This window comes from Triplophysa rosa, linkage group LG4, assembly GCF_024868665.1.
Source record: "Triplophysa rosa linkage group LG4, Trosa_1v2, whole genome shotgun sequence".
NCBI classification, from domain to species: domain Eukaryota; kingdom Metazoa; phylum Chordata; class Actinopteri; order Cypriniformes; family Nemacheilidae; genus Triplophysa; species Triplophysa rosa.
Genome location: NC_079893.1, coordinates 14,471,330 through 14,496,642, shown reverse-complemented (window position 1 = coordinate 14,496,642; position 25,313 = coordinate 14,471,330). Strand labels below are relative to the sequence as shown.

The 25,313-nt window shown below is 41.2% G+C and overlaps 1 protein-coding gene across 4 annotated transcripts in view; it reads right to left on the bottom strand.

Moving 5' to 3' along the window:
- bnc2 (basonuclin 2) overlaps positions 1-25,313 on the bottom strand; it is a 183,774-nt gene that overhangs the window by 52,624 nt on the left and 105,837 nt on the right. For all 4 annotated transcript variants that reach the window (XM_057331242.1, XM_057331238.1, XM_057331240.1 and 1 more), the window contains exon 3: positions 919-1,021. In XM_057331242.1, coding sequence (XP_057187225.1) covers positions 919-1,021 — 103 coding nt within the window. The remainder of the gene's footprint in view (positions 1-918; positions 1,022-25,313) is intronic.

Sequence of the window (25,313 nt, the reverse complement as noted above, 5' to 3'; positions counted from 1 at the left end):
ATTACTGTATTTGTTTCGTGCAGCGCGTGAGAGCTGCCTAACAAACTGTGCATATTTACAGAAGTATGATCATGTTCTTAAGTCTAAACAGTGACAGGTTTTGGGAAACGCTATATTGCACTCAATGACAATTCAGCTGCAAAATGGTGAATTGAACGCGCTGTTTCTCCCTGCCGCTCACTACACAGAGTAGATGCAGAGAAAGACCACCCTGAAATTTATTTCGTTATATTGAAGTTTAGTACAACGGGGCTACATGGTTTTCTCTTACTGCTCGTGTATGCTCCGCTGTATCTCCGTGTGAGGTGTGCGCGCTCTCTTACTGGACCGGGTGCTGCACCTCTCTAACGGTTGACTTCCGCCTTTTTTGTTCCGATGACATCACGTTATTATATTTACTTATAGCATTTAAAATCGATTTTTTTTAGTTGTGAATCGATTAGAATCGCTAGAAGTCTGAATCACGATTCATATGTGAATCGATTTTTTTCTCCCATTCCTACCATTTGATATTTTTTTAAGATCACGAGAAACATTAAAATTAAGTGACCTTAAATTTTAAACAGTTGTGTAATATACATATAGAAAAATAGAATAATGTATTATCCTTGTAGTTGTTCCACGTTTCCTTCCTGCACTGACTAGTATTTTCTAAAAAACATTTGTTGAATTGTGCATTTAAATTATGTTTCATGTTTCCCTCGAAAATACTTTTTAAACACTTTTTTAAAATAAAATTTTAAATGACATTTTTGTGTGAATTTATTTGTATTTTCGATTTAAACGATTTGATTATTATTATGTTTTATTTTTATACTTCACAAAATAAATGTTCTGTAAAATTCATTCATGAGCTATCAATAAATATATAATACATAAAAATGATAAATTTTCTCACTCATTTTGACTCACACTCACCATGAGCGACCCATCCATGCTTGCACTGGTCACATGTCCTTAGGTGGATTTTTCCAGGTAGGAAACATTCACATGTGCAGTTTACCAGAGTACAGCGGATGGCCTGCAAATACACAAATAATCATCAATAAACTGGATATGTTTTTCATTCAAACAATTGGGAAGTTCGTTCTACAGCTTTCACTCTTGCACCTTTTTATTAATACAAACGATGATTTTAATTAAAATTAATTCATTTACATTTATTCATTTGGCAGACGCTTTTAAGAGACTAACATTGCACTGTTCTATACATTTGTTTCTGACTACGTGCAATCCCCTGGGATCAAACCCATGACTTGGCGTTGTTATCGCCATGCTTTAACCACTGATTTACACTCATTTTACTATATTGTCTATGGACAGAGAGCATGGTTTATGCTGCACTCTTATGTCGACTGACATCACGCTAACGAGTTTTCATTTTCTCTCATGCCATTCTCACATAGGCACATTTAAACAAGTTTTTCTTCCTCTTACCTGAAAACCGGTCTGTTTTTGCCCCCATTTAAAGTACCCTTGTTTTGACAAAAACTGTCATTACGTGATTTGGAAACTGAATCAGTGCTGACCCCTAAAGCTTTTAGCAACAAAGGGTTAAGTGTCCCAATGAGACAGCCAGCCCGGCAGGACAAAACAATGGTATTGTGCGATAAGACATCTCCTTAATCACTGAGAGTCACTGAAAGTACTCCAGCAGGAAGAGAGGAAAGGTGGCACCTCTCTTGTCAAAACTGCTCACAAGATTCATTTAAAAGTGAGTAAAACACATTTTGTTTTCTTCTGTAATTGCTATAATTTTCAAGCATTGTGTAAATGTATTTTATTTCATTACTACAAGTTATTTATATTATTTAACAAATTTAGATATCTTGTTTCAATCTCAGTAGATATCATAATTCTTTGTTATTATTATACTGATTCTTTAAAAAGTATTAATTATATTAATCCTTAAAAAAATATTGTTATGAGTGAAAATGTGCAACTGGTCAAATGTCTATGAAAAAAACAATAATAACATTCTTAAATCCTAATTCACATTTTTTACCAAGATTACGGTATTGTCAGTAACTTGTGTCACACCCACTTAAGTTCTCTCCCAGACTTGTCTCAGTTTGATTTATTTTCCTGTGATGTGACTAATTAAATGTGGTATGGTTGCAATATATCATTAAAATATAATTTAAAAAATGTGATTTTGGTTAGATGGCATGTCACGTGATTGTCACGTAAGGGAACATAGGGAGAATCGATGTTCGCTGGTTTTTGCGTTGCATTGTGGGAATTTTTAGGGAACAAACATTTAAGTGAACTTGAAAAATTTCACTAATTAGACACCCCTTAAAATGGCCTGCCTAATCAGTGCCCTGATACGTTTTTTTAAGTGACACAAAATCATTTACATTTTTTGCAATAATGTCTTCTGTCAATTACAACACACACAGGTCAGAGTTTAGAGAGACTAGTGCTGATACTTGTGGTTAAATTAGGCAAATGAATTGATCAGTGAAAATTCAAACGTCTGAAAAGAGGTTTATTCCTCATCCAGTTATTGTTAGACTGATTGACAGGAATGGTATAGAAGATGATGATCTTGATAGAACTCCTCCTTTGGGAAATCCAATTTAGGCCGTGCCTTTAAACTCATTATTATACTTGAACAAAATAATGAATAACAAGTAATTAGATTTTGCATTTAAGGTATTACACAAGCCATGATAAATGCAAATAGTGCAGATATCAAATGTTAACAAGTGGGATCTGATGACTGATATACAAATTTTTGTTTAGTTAAACAATTAAGCTTCTCAGTGGTGGAAATGCTGCACTTTTAATTTCCCATTAAAGACCTTACTGCATCATGCTGAGACAAAACAGCATCCCATGCTTAACCCAAATATTTTTACGTCCATTAAACTTCTGGAGTTTTTTGTACCTTGCCTCAATCATCTTTGGCTGGCATATATATATATATAGGCCTATATACAGGTATATATATATATATATATTTAATACATTAAAAAAGTGTGCAATTTACCTAGCCGATCTCCAGAGATTTCCATACTTTTACATTAGCCTAGACATATAATGTTTTACAACAGCCTTCTTGTAACTGTATACTGTAGGTATGACATAGCAAATATGTCCACCTAAACATGAGCCAGGTTGAGCATCAGTGAGAGTACAGGCAGTGCATATAGTGGACACTGACCAGAAGCAATAGACAAAGAGAAATCCAGCACATCTGCTTGGACCAGTGAGGACCTTGTGAACTCTTCTCAAAACCTCAGCTGACAGAGATCAAACCAGTGACAGCCTACTGCAGTATCTAGAGACATAACTGTGTTCAAAGTGCTGGAATGAGGGGCACAGGGAGGGGGGCACTCGGCCGCCTCGGGAGGACAGGGGAGGGAGGTAAGCCTCTCCTGCCAACGACTGATCTTCTTTCCCTCTACCTTGTTGTCTCTGTGCTGTCACCCGCTGATTGATCCAGGTGTTTTATAGCTATCTGGAGGCACAGAGCATTCAGACAAAGAGAGGCCTCTGTCAATCCTTTTGATTGGGGCTGCACATTCCTGGGCCAGATGGTGGACAGGCCTTCTATGGATAACGCCAATCCACATACCTCTCTCCAGTTCTCAGGAGAGTGTGCACTTTCTCTCAGACAGTAAAGGTAAGTGTTTAACATATTTTTCGAAAATATAAAATTTTAAACGTTAAAGCCATTTTTTACATTTGAGAATTTGTTTAGCAGGACTACAGCCATATTTGTAGTTTAAAAACTAGATGAACTTAATGACTGAGGTACAGTATTGAATACAAATAGTAAACAATATTCTCTCTCAATCGTGCATACAGACACCTTTATTCACTCTGAACTTTCAAGACATTTGGACTGTATTAGTTTACTGAGTGTACAGGAACAGGGCCAGAGAAACATATCTGTATATTATAGGTCTGTAGAACAAATTGTCCTTCAAATACCAGGAATTTGATTCTCCTGATCTCTAAGTTTCAAGTATCAAACAACTGAAAGCAGACCAGGTTCCAGGCTTTTTTGCACTAAACGGAAATTATGACCAAAGGGGGTAAGATATAACTTTTTTCTCAGTTTAGAAAGACTTTCTGTAACCTTTGTTGTTGCAATTGTATTGCTAAGCCAAGCATTTCAAACTATCTTATGTGTTAGCTATTTACATGACAACATTTTCAACTTAAAATGGAAAACTTTTTACGTGTTACTTTTAGGGCTTTCAAACGATTAATCTTAATCACATCCAGAATAAAAGTTTGTGTTTGCATAATATATTGTCTATGTACTGTGCATATTAATTTTGTATTTATAAACACATACACATAGATGTATACAAATTTAGGAAATATTTACATGTATTTATTTATATTTACCAATAATTTAAATTATATATAAAAGTTGATTCATTTTTATATTTTATAAATATGCACAGTACACGGACATAAACACAAACCTTTATCTGGATGCGATTAATCTCTTGATAGCCCTAGTTACTTTTGAAAACGGATCTCAAAGTGCAAGTTTTGAAGACAACTCGATTATAATTTCAGTGTGAACTCTGCAAAATGCAAATCCGTGAAAACACTAGTGTCATGCGCATGTATATTACCTGGTCGGTCTATAGACGGTTTCAGCAGCAACAACATAAACAAAGATTATGTGGCCCAAACTTAACTTCCGGTAGACCATCCTCAAAGAATTGAGTAATTTTAATTTAATACAATTAATATATATATATATATATATATATTTAAATTAAATATAAAATAAGTTGTTATATTACTAGCCACTAGCCAGCGGTGCGTTCCCAAACAACGACATAACTCTCTGCTTAACCACCGTACGATGCAACGTTGGGGCAATGAACGGTGTAGTTATGACTGTTTCCCGAAACCGTAGTAACTCTTTTGGAGATCAATTGTTTCAACCAAGTTGTATCAGCAATCTAGCTGATGACGTCATGCAGGTGGTGGAGTAATAACGTCTACTAATAAATACATTCAGATTGATTTAATGTCATATTATTGCTGTAAATAATGTACATGGCATCCAAAAACTCCTTTTGTTGTCATATTTTGGTTCTCCGTTGCTTAATTTTAAGATGTTTTCATTCAAAAGTTTTTTCCTACGTCACTCCGCCCAGGGATTCCCCGGGGTCCTAGTGTAAGTGCACTTTTCAAAGAACAGCGATGTAATACTCTTGACAAACTAAAATACTTAAAATGAAATTTGTATATATTTAGAATGATGGATATAGAATGCACTGCTTGTGGCTTGCTTTACAAGAGCACGATGTATGTCAACATACATGTCATAATAACAAGGAACTATACTTCTAACCACAGCTCAAAAGCTGTCGTTCAAAACACGCAACTTTTCGATGCTGTTTGCTATTGATCGTTGGGAAACACTTGAATTGTTAAACTATATGCAGGTACGACGGAGCTTGCGACCACAGTTGCCTAACAATGCTTTTGGGAAACGCACCCCAGACGGATAACCAAACACAGACCGGAAGTTAACTTCAGGCCAGGCAAACCGTTTATAGGCATGAAACTGTCTATAGGCATGCCCAAGTATACCCTAAACAATAATGGTGACCTACAGGACTGCTACTCAACACACCTATTAACATTTCTCCAGCAAAAAAAGTAGATATAATGCACAACTAAACACATTATTTACATTCTAAACAAATTCTAAACACACACCAACAAAGGGTAGTCTATTCAAAAAGCACTTTCTGGTTAAACCTAGATATGCGTATGTGCGCAGGAGAGTAGTGTTGTGTGTACATGAAACCTTTTAAAAACATTTCAGTTTTTTACTGCATCGTTGTCTGTAAACATTTAAACTTGCATAAATCCAATAAAGGTTTGTAACACTCAGTATGTGAATTTTCAAGTCCTTCTGACTCTTATCAGTTCTTTGCTGATAAAGATTCACTCCCAGCCACCTGCTCTGATTACCCTATAAAGAACTGTGTGGGATAGCAACCAAGACTGGAATAAACTGGTCAGTCTTGCATACAAAAAAATCAAAATTTGATTAAACACACAACCGACAAAGACCAAAGCAACAGTTTAATGTTTTCTGTGAGTAGCTGTGGATCTCCTCACACTACTACAGTAGTAGCATTAGTCAGAGCACAAGCATTCTGCACCCAAGCTGACCCCAGAAGGAGAGGACAGCTACACGTTGACTAGACAGGACAGGAGAGGATGTGTGGACACACAGACGAGACCTCTGGGTCTTTTAGAATTTAGCCCAATCTTCTCTTCTCCATACAAACTCACTATAAACAGCATTTTGTGCTAAACAAATGATTAAATCTGTTTAATTCATTTGAAAAGAGCAAATATACAAACATTAACCCAAGTCAACACTGCTTGAACATATTCTGTAACGGTCAGTGTGTGTGTGTGTGCGTGCGTGCGTGCGTGCGTGTGTGTGTGCGTGTGTGTGTGTTGAGTGTGTGTGTGTTCGTCGTGTGTGTGTGTGTGTGTGTGTGTTTGTGTCTGTGTGTGTGTGTGTGTGTGTGTTGTGGTGTGTGCGCGTGTGCGTGTTACCTGGGTCTGCATGATTCAATGCCAACTTCTGACTGTAACAGCTGGCCCTCTGATAAAGATATTGTTTCTTCAAAATTGTATTCTTCATTAGCATTAAGTGCATCGGACTGCTACAGAAACAGAACGAAAATACTCAAGTACAGACAGACTAGATAGTAAGACTCATCCTGTGCTTACTTGCACTCCTACATGACCACAGTGACAACTGTGAGACTGTCCCTCCCACTCCACCGGCCTCTAACAATCTGGATATATACTGGAATGTGTGTGTGTGTGTGTGTGTGTGTGTGTGTGTGTGTGTGTGCGTGCGTGCGTGCGTGCGTGCGTGCGTGCGTGCGTGCGTGCGTGCGTGTGTGTGTATTAATGCAGAGGGAGGGAGACTCAATGAAAGTCCATCATGCTCCCTTTATCAGACCAGACAAAGTTCACAGATAGAGAGGAGATGAAGAGGAGAGAAGATCATCTGCAAGTCACAAGTCAATCTCTGCAAGGGGACCACACTTTACAACCAATGTATGTGACAGTACATCTACCAGCTACAGTAATGAAAATAATGCAGATTACCTTCCAAAAAATGGATTCGCAGAATAGGAGCTTGTTTGTAATGTAAAAAACACTTTCCAATGTCAATGGAACAGTACTTCAAGCTATGGGGAGGTCTGTTTTGCAAGTATGCAACAGGGAATGTTTGCCAGGGATTTGATTGCCATCCTGCTATCGACCCAACAAAATTACCACCCCACTCCCTGGAACCTACAATGGTCCATTTCATTTGACTAAGATGGGCCAATACAATTATAAAACTATTGACGGATGTTTGTACGTCTTCCAGGCTGCGCAGTATTAAGTCATTAGCACTACAAATTGTGGCAGACCTTTTATTGCTACACAGTCTTGAGAAACAAGCAGTGGCCCAGAGTTAACGAGTCACATATCCCCCCTCCCTACCTCCCCCAAGCATCAACTCCAACCTCCATCCTCGCTCCACCTCTCCCCAAGTCTGCATCCCATATTTATAATTTTACCACATCCTAACAATAACACGACTACAACTGGTGCAAAACACACGTCCAAGACTAATGAAACACACGTTACCACAGAAGGTTGTAAGTACAACCAGCTGTGACTGTCTCCTGTGAGAGCAAGCGAGAGAACAGGAAAAAAAGTCAGAAATACTGAGAAAGAGAAAAAGAAAGTAAGTCAGGCACATGTGAATGCAGCTGTAGTTAGGGGGAAACCACATGCTCTAAGTTTCCAGCTGCCTTCTCAGTGGCTCCTTCTTTCTCGGGCCCCTGTCCCTCTCTAGCCATTTGTTTTGACAGGGCTCCACAGTTCCAAAAACCTCTCTCAGATGTGCTGAGGTAAGGGAAAAACAAAACAAACTTCTTTTCTCCTGTGTGCACAAACACGCCGTAGTGCATTCGCATTCTCTTGTTCTTGTTACACACACGCGCAAATTGCCACAAGCAGTCATCGGCGAGCACACTTTTTCCTAATTCATGTATTTAATTCAACTTTTAAGATCTTGGCTGATGAAATTTTCTTTGTTAGAAGGTTTCCATCAGATGCAATGATCTGGGAAGGTCGCATTCTTTCGACGCCGTGGGTGTACCTCAAATCTAGGAACTCAGCATGTGCTGAATTTTGAGCATACCTCAACATGTGTTACCTCTTTGGAATATTTACTTTGTAGGGCAATATGAAGTGGATAGCACAGCCAAATTCTGCTTTTACTGCTTTTAAAATGTTAAACTAAAACCCTACTAAAGTACACAACACAGTTTCTTTAAATCCTGTGAAAATAAACAATACAGTTTTCCTCAACACTATCGCATTGGCATCAAGTTCTCTCACTAGTTGTTTTTTATATCAATGTTTTCTTTCCAGTATTTCTAACACATTAGTTTTACACATTTGATCTAATTATGTAACTGTAAGCAACTGTGCAGTTTATTTATTTGCAAGATAGGGCTGTGACAGGTTTAGCTCACATACTGTAGCAAGATATGCAATATCTACTGTAAGACAATTTGAAACACTAAATTAAACATCAAGACAAAATCATTAAAACAGGCTAATGATTAAAAGGATTGTAGTATATTATTGCATAGGAAATGATGGAGAAGATGAGTGGTGTTTGGAAATCTAGTGTTGTTTTTGTTTTCACCATTCATGTTTTTTGCATGACTATCTTGTCTGTGCCATCCCCATGTGGCGAGTTTGCATAGACATTTGAATAATGAAGGGAAGTCATTTAACTATTCTCCTGGTATTAAAAACCAATGTTTTTTACACGATGCAGCAACATTAGCCATGTTAATTGGGCTCTTTGGAATTACTCCAAAAAAGGGACTAAATTAATTACTCATGTCCACAAAATATCAGAAACAGGCATTAGAACATAAAAGCCCAAGCATGCGCTTTTAGCATGGCTTGCATGTGAGTGAACATTCAGAATGTTGACTGAATAAAGCACTTCAAAATGTTGGATATACACTCATATTTACAGCTTAAGGACTCAAAATGTCTTGTGTTTTAATTAACTAACAATTTAACAGAAGTTATAACTGCTATGGATTGATAGATTAGGATTTTCCAGTGTTTATATTGCTTAGATAATTTGTACATCCATAGGCTAATTATTTTTTAATATTATTGCATTGACTCCTTGGTATAGCATGAATGATTTGAGCCACATCTGCCACTTACAGTGGTCAAGAGTAGCAGACACATTTTGGAAACTGTGAGCGACCTTTGACGCGTCGCATCATGCCACATCCAGTGTGGCCAAATTTAGAATTATAATGGGCTCTATTGTCTTTTGTCGCGCCACATCCGCGCCGGTTGTGTGCGGTGTAGATGGGGTGTTATTCTGGTTATCAGTACGAGGTTCCAAATGAAGGCAAGTCAAGATGATGTCTTTGTAAAGAGACAGCTAGCTGGATGTTGAGAGAGAACCAATATTGAATGTTTTTGTCCCTGATCTTTCAAGATAATACAACCAGACACAGCCACAGACAGAAGTTCTGAGGGCAGGGACTGCTGATGTCAGGTTTCAGCATCAAACCTTCCCTTGAAGTGGAAATAAAGCCTTCGCTTGTAATAAATCGTTTTGATTTTGCTTAAGTCAGTAAACTTCACACCCACATAGATTTCCATCAACTAAACATAGATCAGAGTGACCCAATTCCAAGTGATAGAAACAATAATTTTAATTTATATTGAATTACTATTACATTGTTTTTACATAGCCTATTAAAAATTACATACACAAGCCATTAGCTTGCCTGAATACTTTGGTGATGAACTAAAATATTCAAAATGTATCTATTTTGTAGTTACCTGTTAACATATCCATGTGCTTTTTAAGAAAAGAACACAATGGGTCTCATTCATGAAACATGAGCAGAACGATTTTTTGTGTAAATCGTTCATAAAGTCGTTTGGAAATGTCAAAACAAACCGCCACGTGTCTCCACACAAGACGAAACACACACACAAGAAATGGTACTGTCACGACCCTGTCCACAAGACACGAAAACTCCGAATAGGAAGGACAGGACCCTGACAGTACCCCCGCTCCAAGGGCCGAACCCCGAACTCAACTCAACTCAACTTTATTTATATAGCGCTTTTACAATTTTCATTGTTACAAAGCAGCTGTACATGAGACACATTGACTACAAGCAAAACAATCAACGAACGGCCCAAGGGGAAAACATTCAGCGGGACAAAACAGACAGGAACGAAGAAAGACACCACACAGACAAAACAGAACATACTAGGGGCAGGGCCGACAGAACAACGAAGGGGTTGGGGTTAGACAATAAGAAAAACATTAACGGGAAGGGAGGGGGGAATGGGCTGAAAAAAACTGGGAACACTAAACTGGGGTGGGACAGGGAGTGGGGACCTAGGAGGGACATGGGTGTGTTTCCTAGGGCGGGGACTTGGGAGGGGCAGGACGGGAAGGGACAGACATGGCAGGGGAAGGCTGGGACAATAATGGCTGGACAGGGTTGGACGCCGGCTGGAAGGCCGGCTGACAAAGGCTAGGTGCCGGCTGGAAGGCCGGCTGGACTCGACTGGACGCCGGCTGGAGGGCCAGCTGGACAGGACAGGACGCCGGCTGGAAGGCCGGCTGGACAGGACAGGACACCAGCTGCACTGGCTGGACTGCTGGATGAAGCACCGGACTGGATCGCCGGCTCCATCGCCGGCTGGATAACCGGCTGCATCGCCGGCTGGATAACCGGCTGGGTTGGGTTCCGTGCCTCCCTCCGTTGCCTCTTCTTTTTTAGCCGAGCCACCCGTCTGGTGGTCGGCTGGAGGAAGGAGGTGAAGGGCATGGCTGGCTCAGGGTTGGAGGCCTCTGATGAGGACCCCCACAACTCTCGCCTCCCCCTCTTGCCACCGAGGCTGGCTGGAGGTGAGGCTGCAGGGGGTGAGGCGGACGGTGTGGCGACGCCCAAAACCCCGATCCGCAGGGTACGGTCTTCGGGGATTGTCGCCAGCCCCGTGAGAGGCTCCGCCATGGATGATCCCCTGGGCTCCTCATGATCCATCGCGAGCTGGACCTGGTCCACGAAGCCCAGGGGTCTCAACTGGCGCATCTCAGCTGGCTCGAACGGTTCATCGAGGCAGCTGTTGAAGATTACCTTTAATTCTGCCTCGGTGAACCCCGAGTAGCGCGCGGTGGACAGGAAGTCCATGGCTAAGTCTTTCACGGGGGTCCCCTTCTGACGGAAGCCAAACAAGAGGTGAGCCTGGCGGCTCCTGAATGCCACGTCCGACTAGGGTTGGGAATCGTTTCAATTTTATCGATTCCGATTCCAATTCTGATTCTGCTTATCGATTTCGATTCTTATCGATTCCCAGTTTCGATTCCACAGTTGAAGTAAAACATTCAGATATCAACCTGTATGGTCATTTAGCCTGCTTATTGACTTGTTTGCAAAATATATATATATATTTATGAGCAGTGTTGGGTGTAACTAGTTACTAAGTAATTAGTTACTGTAATTTAATTACTTTTCCCTTGAAAAAGTAAAGTAAGGGATTACTCTTATTTTTTCTGTAATTTAATTACAGTTACTTCTGATGTAATTAAACTAAATACTTTGTGTAATATGTGTGTGTGCAGAATAGGAATTGACATCAAAATTCAAAGTCTAACTTCAAAATCCGTGCTTTAATGTATAATTCTCACATTTGTAATTAATAATAATACTTTATGTAGTTTTATAGTATTTATTTGACTGAATTAAAAGAGCCGTTTCATGCCTATCCTTGAATCACTTAACTAATCAAGGTTGATGTAGGATATAAAAAGTAATTAGTATTAAGTAATTAAATACTTTTTGAAGAGAGTAACTTGTACAGTAATCTAATTACATTATCGAACATGTAATTAGTAACTAGTAATTAATTACTTTTTCAGAGTAACTTACCCAACACTGTTTATGAGCACCGTTTTGTGTATATTTGCACATAGAAACACACCTTTTCTGATTTATTACAATTTGTATTATCATAGTTGAACTACATCATGGTTAAACTGCAGTTACTATAATGCAACTATGGTTAATTTGTGATTCCTGTGCTTTAATGCAAATTCTATAGCTAAACTATGCTCACTATAGTAAAAAAATTATAATTTTCATAAGGGCTTTTATTGAGATATCAGCAGATCATGCAACGCATGTACTTTTCAGAAAATATGCACACAGGAATTGATAAGTGGAATTCAAATTTTAATCTCAAGTATCCTATTCCTATTCCTTTCGATTCCGATCCGATTCCTAGCCTTTCGATTCCGATTCCAAATTGGAATTGATTTTCGATTCCCAACCCTACGTCCGACTCCATCAAGCCTGCTGGGTTCTTTTTTGGTCGGTTCATTCTGTCACGGTTAGCTGGAGACAGAACCCAAGTGCAGGCAGTGAAAGGGTTAAACAAAGATTTATTCTAAATAAAAGAGGGAAACAAAAACCCACGATGGGAAAACACGATATAAATCAAAACAAGAGAACAAACCAAATAATAAGTCCACAATGACAGGGCACGGGAAATAGGAACAGGGTAATCCAAAACACCAGGGAGGATAACGCAGGGCGAGACTATATACAACAATGAACCGACAAGGACTGGGAATAAAGACAGGATTTATAAAGTGGAAAACTAACGAAGGATAATAGGACAGGGATGGTGAAGGACAGGTGACAAGACTTAAAATAATGGGAACTGGCGGGAAGATGATTGGGACAGGTGAGGGAGATCAAACACTGATGGGAGACTAACGGAGAAACAAGGGGGCAGAGCTAAACGAAAGACAGGAGGACACGCGGCGAAATGTCAAAACAAACCGCCACGTGTCTCCACACTAGACGAAACACACACACAAGACATGGTACTGTCACGACCCTGTCCACAAGACATGAAAACTCCGAATAGGAAGGACAGGACCCTGACAATCTTGTTGTCTTAAAGATGTGTGCTGTCCTACTCTGGTACCGTATGTGCAGTTGCATTTCTTTACATTCATAGCTGATAATGCAACATGTTTGCTTTAATAATAATTACATTTAATTTTATAAGGACCAAAAAGTGCCTTACATTGTATTTATGAATAAAATTGCTATAAAGAATTTCCATTAACTGAGAAGTGCTACAGGCTCTAATCAAATTAGCTATAATTATTCTGATCAGTTTTTAAAAATCTGAGTTAATAAACTTCATAACGTCAAACTGAATAAATATGTTAACTGCAATAAATAATAAAAACATGTATCCGTTAACTATGACACTACTAATAGTTTAATTTATTTATTAATTTACTGTTGGTGGAGAGTACTTTATCAAACAGCTATGGTATTAGTTAGAATTCACTTGTTTTGTTCCATGGGTATTTGTACAATATATTTAGCGGTCATGTATACTGTAAACTAATTGTTTGCAAAATTTCTTTATATTGCACACTACTGACATGTGCTTCATTAGCAATTCAGAAAGAGATCACTGCACCTGAGGGAGAAGCCACAGTGACAGCTGTAACAGAATTATGACCATCATTGCCTGTTTCAGACTAACTAGAACAGCAGCTATCCTCAAAATTGCCTCAGTAATTAATTAAAAGGCAGTGAAGCTGAAATGTTTAATCAAGAAACTGTATTGTTAAAAAAGAAAGAGAAAATAAAATTATAACATTAAATGCACCTGACAGTAATTATGTTGCGCCAAAAGACCCTTGTGTACTGACAAAATAGTTTTCATTTGTTTGTTTTTCTAAAGCGTTGTCTGTGTTAATTTAAATATGCAATCTTGTAATAAAGCTTAGTAGTCTATATATGTTTAGGTTGACCAAAAAGTCAGAGATGTAGCGCAGGATTAAATCCGCGGTCACACTTGACTTTTCTCTCCATTGACTTCCATTCATACGCATGCGTATGCGACAGACCGGAAACGCAAGCCTGTCCAATGATATTTCGCATTTCGCTGCGTAGCAAAGTTCACGTTTGGTGAACTATGACCTGCAAATTTGCGTCACGTGAGTGCGTGAGACCAATAGAAGATCAAAACGTCACAGCGTGACCTCTCGGTACAGAAATGTAAAAAATGGAGGAATCGCACCCGCCCATTTTTGTAAAACCATCCGAACGATCTTTGCATGCTCAAAGTCAAGTCTGACCGCGGCTTAAGTCTGACCCACAAATTACATCTGTTCACCCGTCTATATTCCACTTTCCTGTAAATAAGGAAATAAAATCAAGCAGTCTAAAAATAATATAAATAAAAGAGGAAATCGTCCTGGAACTGAGGCAGATGACATACAGTAGGATACTGGCATGACAGGAAGTTTCCAGGATCGTACCAGCAACCCAGGAACCAATGAGGTGCTGGTAGCTCACAGAGCCTTGGTGGTGGAGGTAGTTTAGGGAGCTGTAGTGGTGGAGGTAGCTCAGGGAGATAGTGCTGAGCTCTGGGATGAGAGAGTGGAAACCAGATTGAGCACTGGGATGAGAGCTGGCACCGGGCTGAGGTCTGGGAGATGAGCGGATTCTGAAGCAGACTCTTGACTGAATTCTGGAGTAGACTTTTTACTGAACTCTGGATTGGACTCTTGACTGAACTCTGGAGCTTGAGCGGGCTCTTGGGTTGACTAATGGGTTAGAGTAGACTCTGGAGCAAACTGGTCTGGGAACTGCAACAAGGACTGGAGCAAGTTTTGGGGTTGACTCATGGCAGACTCATGTAATAGGAAGAATTCATGGACTGGAATGGATTCTTAAGCCATCAGTAGGAGTGTAAATGTATGAGGGAGGAGTTCAGAGACAGGAATGGAATCCTTGCGATGACCGTTGTGGATTGGGGTGTTTGAGATAGATGATGTCAGTATCATCATTAGACTTAGCCACAGTAAATGAAGAGCCAATCAGCCACAGCACATTATCGATGTAACGAGCAAGGGTATATGTGGTAGCACTTGCAGGTACCTGATGGAAAAGGTGGTCATCCAGTCCATTTCAGAAGATGGTCTTTAGAGTGGCATCATTCCAGGGCACCAGCTGGTTGAGCTCAAGGAACTCCTCCACATAGTCCTCAACTGATCGCCCATTTTGTGTCAGGGAGACTAGCAGATCAGCAGGTGAGCTCAACCTCGACCATAGTGATGGGTGTAAATATCAAAGATTGCACCTTTGTCAAAAGAAAGTACTATTTTTGCGATGGACTTGTACAATGATGTACAACAACAGCATGTTGGCTTTCTACAATGTACTGCCGCGGGAATAACTGAGCCCAGAATGTCCCAGCTGAGAATCAAGCACCCGTTTAAAAATTGCAATGTGGGCTTTAAAGTTTGCAAAATTTCATAGCTCTTAAAATTCCATGTTATATATACATGTACGTATGATAGAAGCTTTCACTTTCTCCAAAAGCCTTCGCAGCTCGTAGGTTCTGAGTGTCACATCTGTTGCCTATGTTTCATCTACAATCATTTCCATCAGTCTAATTCATAACAATCTAATACTGTTCAGTGGCTACAAGATGTCCAACATCGGTGCATTATCTACTTTTCCATCATCCAATTTTTTTTTGGTTGGCCTCCCACTTGGATCTCTGAATCAAGATCCAGGAAGCAAGTAGGTGAGATCATCATTGACTCGTCACATCCTGGTCACCACATCTTTCAATTACTACACTTAATTCTTAGTTCATACCTTAAAATTGAGTCTGCTGACATTCTTTAGCAGAAGAAAGAAGAAATGACTATATAATGTCTGAGAAACTTGTTTCTTACATGGAAATTTACCCGCATTACCCGAGGATTTAGCAGCTATCATGACCATGTCTCATGGACTGAGAAAAGAAAAGTTAAGATATGCCAAATTCTTATGATGATAATGATGGTAATATTTTACCTAAAAAGAGGGTCCAGTTAAAGTATTTATTTTCTTCATTTAAGTCTATGCCACAGCTTAATAATCTGTTCTAAATGGAACTTGTTGTTTTGATTAACACAAACATATTCACCAGAGGTTGCGCTAGACTTTTAGGCTCGTAAAAAACCCATCATAATCTGCTTTTACCCTTCATTATGGTGCAAGGTGATGTTACGTGCTAATTAGCATGTTTGTGACATCATCGCTATGTACATGCGTTTACTCTCTGAACTTACTGTGTTTCTCTCTCAATTGAATGACCAATAAAGTTTAAGTCGTTTACATATTTAATGTTTCTGTTGTCAGATATAAAATAATAATTACAGACAAATGTTTATAATCATATGTCTAGTCAGTAACAATGACAGACTGTGCTTGTAAACGCTGTTTTGTAATCATTCATTCATTCATTCACTTACAAGTAAATTTAAGCTGATGTTTGGTTATGAATGTGCTGCTTCTGCCGCTCATTGAACGGAAATGACGCAGAGAGACATTTTTCCACTTACTTAAAGGGGTCATACGGCACAAATATGTGTTTTCTGTGTCTTTGGTGTGCTATAAGTTGCCCATGCATGTATTAGACACGTAAAATTGCAGAAATTAAGTTGTCGGAGCAAAAGATGCGTTCTATCTAAAAGCGATAACACCTAGAATAACTAAATCCATCAAAGGGGGTAGAGCTTTCTCATACGTAGCACCTAAACTCTGGAATAGCCTCCGCGATACTATTCGAGGGTCAGACACACTCTCCCAATTTAAATCTAGATTAAAGACACATCTTTTCAGCCAAGCATTCACTAATACATACAGTAGCTAATGAACAGCAGCTACGCTAATTATTCTCTTTCTGCCCTCGCCTCGGGATGCCCATCCCGAGGTAGGGAGAGATTCCGCCAGGCCCAGATGAACGTCATATGCCCATCCACAACTAGAGATTACGCCAGCTACATCGGACTATCCCATGCCATCCTCCTGCGAGAGCCTGCGGACTGACTGACCATCCCAGCTCCATCCAAGGCAATTCCATCACCACCCAAGAAAAAGGCAACCATCTGGCCGGCCCAGCTCAGACAATTCCATCCCCAACCGAGAGCAAAGACGGACTACCTGTCACATAAATGCTAAATTTACAATACTTGGTATTTAATGCTAAACTTACATCACATGACAGCAGTTTGAAGTTATGGCTGCACTCAGTGACTTTGATTGGAGGTACAGTAGCTGGGTGGGTGTTGTAGGGAGTGGGGGGGCTTGTTGGTTGTGGTTCGGGGCGTTTCATTTGTTGGGACTGTGTGGGTCTGGTCTGGTTGGTCTTGTTTTGTGGTCGATGTCGGACAACTGAGGAATAAATTTAATTATGCCATTACTATTTTTCCCTGGTTGTTCCTCTGTTGTCTGTTGTTGATCGCAGAATGGGACCGGGTTGGACCTGCACGGTTTCGGCGGGTGGGGCTTCCTGGGTCGCGGCTCGTGGGCTCTCCCTGTTCTTCGTGGACGTTGCTCGGTGGCTTTGGTCGGGGTCACTGAGTGCAGCTATGACACGTCAGAGGAGATCTGGCCCTCCCGGCTGAGCCTGGTTTCTCCCGAGGTTTTTTTTTCTCCATTATTCATCATTGGAGTTTGGGTTCCTCGCCACAGCAGAGCAGTGCATTGTTGGCTTGCTCACCGGGAGACTGCATTTATTTATTCATTCATTTATTTATTAGATATTATTTATTATAATGATCTTGTTTGGTCTATAAACACCATGCACTGTGCTGTGTTTTACCTTTCTGTGTTTTTCTTATTTGCTCCTGTAAAGCTGCTTTGGAACAATGCACATTGTGAAAAGCGCTATATAAATAAAATTGAATTGAATTGAATTGAATCAAATGCTCACCCAGACCTCCCTGAAATACCTGGTGTTACCACACCCCCACAAATCCACGTCAGTTCGATTTGACTAAGACCGCCCAAATGTATAGGCAAGTAAGGTGGGTGTACCTGTCAGTACAATTGCTTTGGAATCTGATGTTCCAAATATGGTAAGAAGCGTTACATTTCCGTCACACGCTTGCAGTATTCGACCAATCACTACGCACTGCTTAACTGGCCAATCATAGCACACCTCGCTTTTCAGAGCGATGAGCTTTGTAAAAATCAGTGCAGGGCGAAGAGGAGATACAACCATGCACGGTGTTCCGTTATCACATAATATGTTAGTCTTATTTCTTTAAGTGATCTTTTGTGGGGTTTTTTGGCCATGGCCCCTTTAAGAATCCTAGGTTTCAGTAAGGAGTCATGTCATGTGACTATTAATCAGGAAGTAGTCAAGCATGGCACAGAGAGCAGTATGTTTATTGTATCTGAGCTAATCCTGTGACATCTGCATACATCTTATGCCCTTTGTAGCATCGTGGGTATGTATTGTTTGTTTTTAGCAACATCTACGATTGCACATCATTATTTGGTGACATTGTTACATTTTGTGAAGTTTATTGTTAGAAGTCTGTTATTTACTATCTTCAGTACTATTGTGCTAAAGTAATATTATATGCTGATGGTTGTACTGTTCCTAGACTTTGAAAGTTCATATTTCATATAAATAAGTGATTGACTACAGGTAAAATATGATTACATATATTACATTTAGACATGTCTATTAAAATACTGATACAGTAAAAACATAGGGATTTAATTTAATATATTTGAGTTGATATATCTGTACATAGTGCTGAGTATGCCCATGTATGTTTCAGTTTCACCTTTCTATTGCAACGTCAATAAACCTGTGGACAAAGAGCCAACTGTCTTCAGAGTCTTGATGTTATAGAAGAGTTTACCTGGCTGTCAAATTATATACAAAACATATAATGAGGACAGCACAGTGAAACCACGTCTTTTAAGGCAAGATAACGCAATGCAAGCTGGAAGATAACATTAAAGAAGTGTCTAATACGGCCAGTGAACTACTGGACAAAAGATTATCAGTGTGTGGAGAGATACACTATTAGGCTGTGTCATGGCAACAGATACATCTTCATTAAAGACGTGCTCTCGTGCTTCATGCTCTTCAGTACGATCCAGTACATCGTCAACTGGGTCAGCAGCAGCTAAAGCAAGAGCGAGAGCAGAAGCAGCAAAAGCACGTCTTACCTTCGTAGAAGAGGAAGTTAATCTAAAGCTACAAAAAGCCAGAGTGGAGGCATCTATGGAAATGCTACAGCATAAGAAAGAGGCAGCTGCAGCAGTCGCAGAAGCAGAAGCGCTCGAAGCTGCTATTGATGAGAATGCGGAAAAACACAGTTGCAGATTAGGTTTGAATTCGGCTCCCTTGGAAACCACACAACGCACTGAACAGTATGTTATTGATCAAACCAAAGTACGAGAGACAGAACTGCCGCTGTGTGATGTCCCTGCAAAAGCAGAACCGAGCCCAAGTTACAGCATTTCGGCTTCACATCTCAAACCTGAAGCCAAACCTTTCCTTTCACGACAAACCGGTGTTGCTTTCCAACCACCCGATACTACCTCACAACAGCCATGCACCTATGAAAATGAGTATGTTCGAAAGTCATGCGAAGCTGGGTTTGAGAACATCGATATGACTCCGTTGCAACATTTCAGACCACAAAATAGCAACGGTCGCCCCACTCCTCTGCCCTGCCCCATATCCCCAGATTCAAATAATTGCAGTTCAAACATAAATGACTTTGTAAGATATCTTGCTCGTCGTGAGCTTGTGGCAACAGGCTTAATGCAGTTTAATGATAAACCTCAGAATTACAGAGCCTGGAAACGTTCTTTTCAGACTGCAACTACTGATTTAAACCTGACTGCAAGTGAAGAATTGGATATCTTGCTGAAGTGGCTTGGCAAGGAGTCAGCAGAGCATGTCGAGCAGATAAGGGCAATACACATCAACCATCCACAAGCAGGACTGGCTATGGCATGGGGCAGACTTGATCAAACATATGGCTCAACGGAAGTAGTAGAAGATGCCCTGTTCAAACGTATTGACGCCTTTCCTAAAATAGCCAACCGAGATTATTCCAAACTGACAAAATTGAGCGATCTGTTAATGGAGCTTCATTCTGCAAAGGCCGAAGGAGACTTGCCAGGCCTTGCTTTCTTAGACACTGCAAGAGGTGTCAATCCAATAGTACAGAAGCTAACGTTTCGTTTGCAAGAGAAGTGGGCATCAGTTGGTGCAGCCTACAAGCGACAAAAACATGTTCCTTATCCTCCCTTTGCCTACTTCGTAGACTTTATTGGCCTGGAGGCAAGCATTGGAAATGATCCAAGCTTCAACTTTGTCTCTCACATAGAATTGACTCCCAAAATGGAGAAGACATCTTGGAAGCCTAGTAAACAACGAGAAATCTCTGTGCACAAAACAGCAGTATCTCCAGTTCCTGATGATGCTGGCGAGCTTGCAAAAAAATCTGATGACTGCGATAAACAGTGTCCCATTCATAGAAAACCGCATCCTCTGAATAAATGCCGTGCTTTTCGGGAAAAGCCCATTGCCGCTCGCAAGGCATTTTTAAGAGAGAATAACGTGTGCTTTAAATGCTGTGCTTCGACATCACATATTGCAAAGAACTGTAAGACTAAAAGTCAATGTTCTGAATGTAAAAGGGGGCAGTTGTGGCCTAATGGTTAGAGAGTCGGACTCATGACCAGAAGGTTGCCGGTTCGATTCCCAGGCCGGCAGGTAACAACTGAGGTGCCCTTGAGCAAGGCACCTTACCCCTACTTGCTCCCCGGGCGCTGCAGTGATAGCTGCCCACTGCTCCGGGGGTACGTGTGTTCACCACTTGCTGTGCGTGTGTTCACTACTCTCTGGATGGGTTAAATGCAGAGGTCACATTTCGTTGCCTTGTACTTGTATATGTGCAATGACAATAAATTGAATCTAAATCTAAATCTAAAAAAAAGAGAAAGACACCACACGGCACTCCACCCTGGGCCTGCACCCTGGATAGAGGCAGAACCTGCTACTGAGTACGGCGGGGAGGGAGAGGAAATCTCACCCCAATCTCAAGTCACTAGCAAATGCACTGAGGTCTGTGGGGAAGATCAGACAGACCGATCTTGCTCTAAAATATGCCTTGTTAAAGTATTTCCAGCTGGCCGCAGAGACAAAGCTGTGAAATTATATGCAATTCTGGATGAACAAAGCAACAGGTCGCTGGTTCGTTCAAAGTTCTTTGAAGTGTTCAGTGACCAAAGTCCAAGTGCTCCTTACATATTAAGAACATGCGCTGGAGTAAAGGAGTCAGTTGGAAGAAGGGCCAGTTGCTATGAAGTGGAATCTCTGGATGGAACTGTCCGCATCCCATTACCAAGTCTTATAGAATGTAATGACATTCCAAATAACAGAGATGAGATCCCTACTCCTGATGTAGCTAGCTGTCACGCACACCTAAAGTCTATGGCACACCTCATACCAGAACAGGACCCACAAGCTCCAATCATGCTTCTCTTAGGTCGGGACATCATAAGAGTTCATAAGGTCCGTAAACAGGTGAATGGCTCACACCACCTACCCTATGCACAGAAGTTGGATCTGGGATGGGTCATTGTCGGCAATGTATGTCTGGGAAATGTCCATAGACCGCCGACAATCAGGAACTTTCACACAAACATCACAGAGCAAAAACGCCCGACTCTCTTTCGTCCATGTCCTAACGTCTTCCGTGTTAAAGAAAAATACAGGGACATCCAACTAACTGACTACCCCCCAACATATTCTGCGGATGATTATAACTGTGATGCTGACCACCTGGGATGCACTGTTTTTAAGCGAACCAAAGATGACAACCAGGTGGCTCCTTCGATTCAGGATGTCTCTTTTATGAAAATCATGGAGGAAGGTCTGCAAAAAGATTCAAACAACAGTTGGGTAGCGCCATTACCCTTTAAGAGTCCACGTCCACGCCTTCCCAACAACAGGTCGCAGGCACTGAAATGTCTTTTGTCTCTCAAACGCAACTTTGAAAGGAAGGCTGAAATGAGAGACCATTTCCTCAGCTTCATGGACAAGATGTTTAAAAATGGCCATGCGGAGTTAGCCCCTCCTCTGAGTGAGAAAGAAGAGCAATGGTACCTGCCAACATTCGGAGTGTACCATCCAAAGAAACCTAAGCAAATCAGAGTAGTGTTCGACTCCAGTGCCAAATACAATGGTGTATCACTTAATGATGTGCTTTTAACTGGGCCTGACCTTAACAACACACTGCTGGGAGTATTAATCCGCTTCAGGAAAGAAGCCATTGCCTTCACAGCAGACATAGAACAGATGTTCTATTGTTTTTTGGTAAGGGAAGAAGACAGGAACTTTCTACGTTTTCTTTGGTTCCAAGACAATGAACTTTCCAAAGACATTGTGGACTATCGCATGAGGGTCCATGTCTTCGGTAATAGCCCCTCACCTGCAGTGGCTATTCATTGCCTGCATCAGTCTGTTCAGATCAGCGAGTTCCATGTCGACCTTGATGTCAAGCATTTTGTGATGCGCGACTTCTACGTAGATGATGGCTTGAAGTCCCTGCCTACAGCAGAAGCTGCTATCAATTTGCTGAAAAGGACACAAGACGCTCTCTCCAAATCAAATCTGAGGCTACATAAGATTGCATCAAACAAAAAAGAGGTCATGGAAGCTTTCCCATCCAGAGATCATGCAAGTGACCTTAAAGATCTAGACTTTGAGGCAGACACTGCCAATGCAACGTAGTCTTGGACTCAATTGGAACCTCCATACTGACTGTTTCCTCTTCAGTGTCTGTGATGAGATAAAACCTTATACCCGGCGAGGTGTTTTATCAACTATCAACAGCCTCTATGATCCTCTTGGGTTTGTAGCGCCAGTCACAATCCAAGGCAAGGCTATTCTGAGAGAACTCACTACTCAGAATGGTGACTGGGATGCTCCATTACCACAAGAATTGGAGCAAGCTTGGACGTCATGGAGAGCTTCTTTGACAGGGCTATCCAGTCTTTCCATCTCCAGACCTTATACTGAGACTTCACCATCAGCAGCTGACAAAAGGGAATTGTGTGTCTTTTCGGATGCATCTACCAAAGCCATTGCTGCAGTGACGTATCTAAAAATCACAGATGCTGCAGGAAATAATCAGATTGGCTTTGTTATGGGGAAAGCCAAACTTGCCCCCCGCCCTGAGCAAACAGTGCCAAGACTTGAACTTTGTGCTGCAGTGCTTGCTGTTGAGTTGGCAGACTTAATTTCTGCAGAAATGGACCTTCAGCTTGATGCTATAACCTACTACTCCGACAGTAAGGTGGTTCTCGGGTACATTTGTAATGAAACCAGGCGTTTTTACATTTATGTCAGCAACCGGGTTCAACGTATTCGAAGGTCCTCCAATCCAGATCAGTGGCGATATGTGCCAACAGACCAGAACCCGGCAGATCATGCTACGCGTTTCGTTCTCGCAGCCCACTTACAAAACACCAATTGGCTAAGTGGACCCAAATTTCTGCTCGTACCAGACCCAGGTACCTCTGAGAGCACTCACAACCTTGTTGATCCAAGTACAGACCCAGATGTACGTCCTCTAGTGTCCACTTTAAGCACTACAGCATTATCCAAGCAGCTTGGTTCCCAGCGATTTGCCAAATTCTCTTCTTGTAAGTCACTGACAGGTGCTATTACACGCCTTATTCACGTAGCCCGTTTATTCAACAAAGCTGCAAAGAAAAACAGTTCTTGTAAGGACTGGCATTACTGCAAGGCAGAATTCACAGTTGAGGAATCCAATAACGCTTCAGCCATCATCATCAAATCGGTGCAAGAAGAGGTTTACAGTCAAGAGATCAAATGTATCCGAAGGCAAGAGAGAATTCCAAAAAGTAGTCCTCTTCACACTCTGGATCCATTCATTGATGCACAAGGTCTGCTGAGAGTCGGAGGCCGTCTCCACCATTCAAGCCTTAATCAGAGTGAGAAGTTTCCTTTATTAATTCCTGGCAAACATCACATAGCAGCCTTGCTCATTAGACACCACCATGAGCTTATCCACCATCAAGGCCGTCACCTTACGGAAGGAGCTGTCCGTTCAGCCGGTTTTTGGATAGTTGGTGGGAAACGAAGAGTGAGCAGCATCATCCATCAGTGTGTAACTTGCAAACGGCTCAGAGCTCCACTCAGTATCCAGAAAATGTCCAGCCTTCCAGCAGATCACCTCTCAACAGACCCTCCCTTTACCAGTGTTGGACTGGATGTATTTGGCCCTTGGAGTGTTGCTTCACGACGGACAAGAGGAGGTTTTTCACACAGTAGGAGGTGGGCTGTCATCTTTACATGTATGAGCATAAGAGCTGTTCATATTGAAGTCATAGAGTCCCTCAACACATCCAGCTTCATCAATGCTCTTAGACGGTTTCTTGCAGTACGTGGACCTGTAAAACACATTCGTTCAGACCGTGGCACAAACTTTGTTGGTGCGTGCAAAGACTTAAAGATACCATCAAACATTGACAGCAAAACTGTGAAGACGTATCTGGCAGATAGAGGTTGCACTTGGTCTTTTAATCCTCCACACGCTTCCCATTTTGGTGGAACCTGGGAAAGAATGATTGGGATTGCAAGAAGAATTCTTGACTCCATGTTCCTCCAGCTGAAAGACAAGCTTACCCACGAAGTGCTGGTGACATTCATGGCAGAGGTAGCAGCCATTATCAATGCCAGGCCTCTTGTTCCTGTGACAACGGACCCTGATGAATCGTTTTTACTCACCCCAGCGGTTCTCCTTACACAAAAAGTGAATGTTGTTGCTGCACCTGCAGGCGAGTTTGGAGTTGCAGTCCTCTACAAGTGCCAGTGGCGGCAAGTTCAACACCTTTCCAACACATTCTGGGACAGATGGCGAAAGCAATTCCTACCAACCCTTCAGACACGCAAGAAATGGCAGTCTGCTCATCCAAACGTCAGACCAGGAAGTGTTGTCCTCCTCAAGAACAGCCAAGAACCACGAAATTAATGGCCCCTTGGACTGGTAACTCATGCTTTCCCTAGCCAAGACGGGAAGGTGCGGCAGGTTGAGGTCAAGGTAATTAAACCAGGAGGTTCTACTCTTTTTCTTAGACCTATTACAGAGGTAGTGCTTCTACTTTCCTCAGAGTCCAAAGTAGAGGTATCATCATAGAATTTGTTGAGGTGATGTGTAGAGTACATCAGGCGGGGAGTGTTCCGTTATCACATAATATGTTAGTCTTATTTCTTTAAGTGATCTTTTGTGGGGTTTTTTGGCCATGGCCCCTTTAAGAATCCTAGGTTTCAGTAAGGAGTCATGTCATGTGACTATT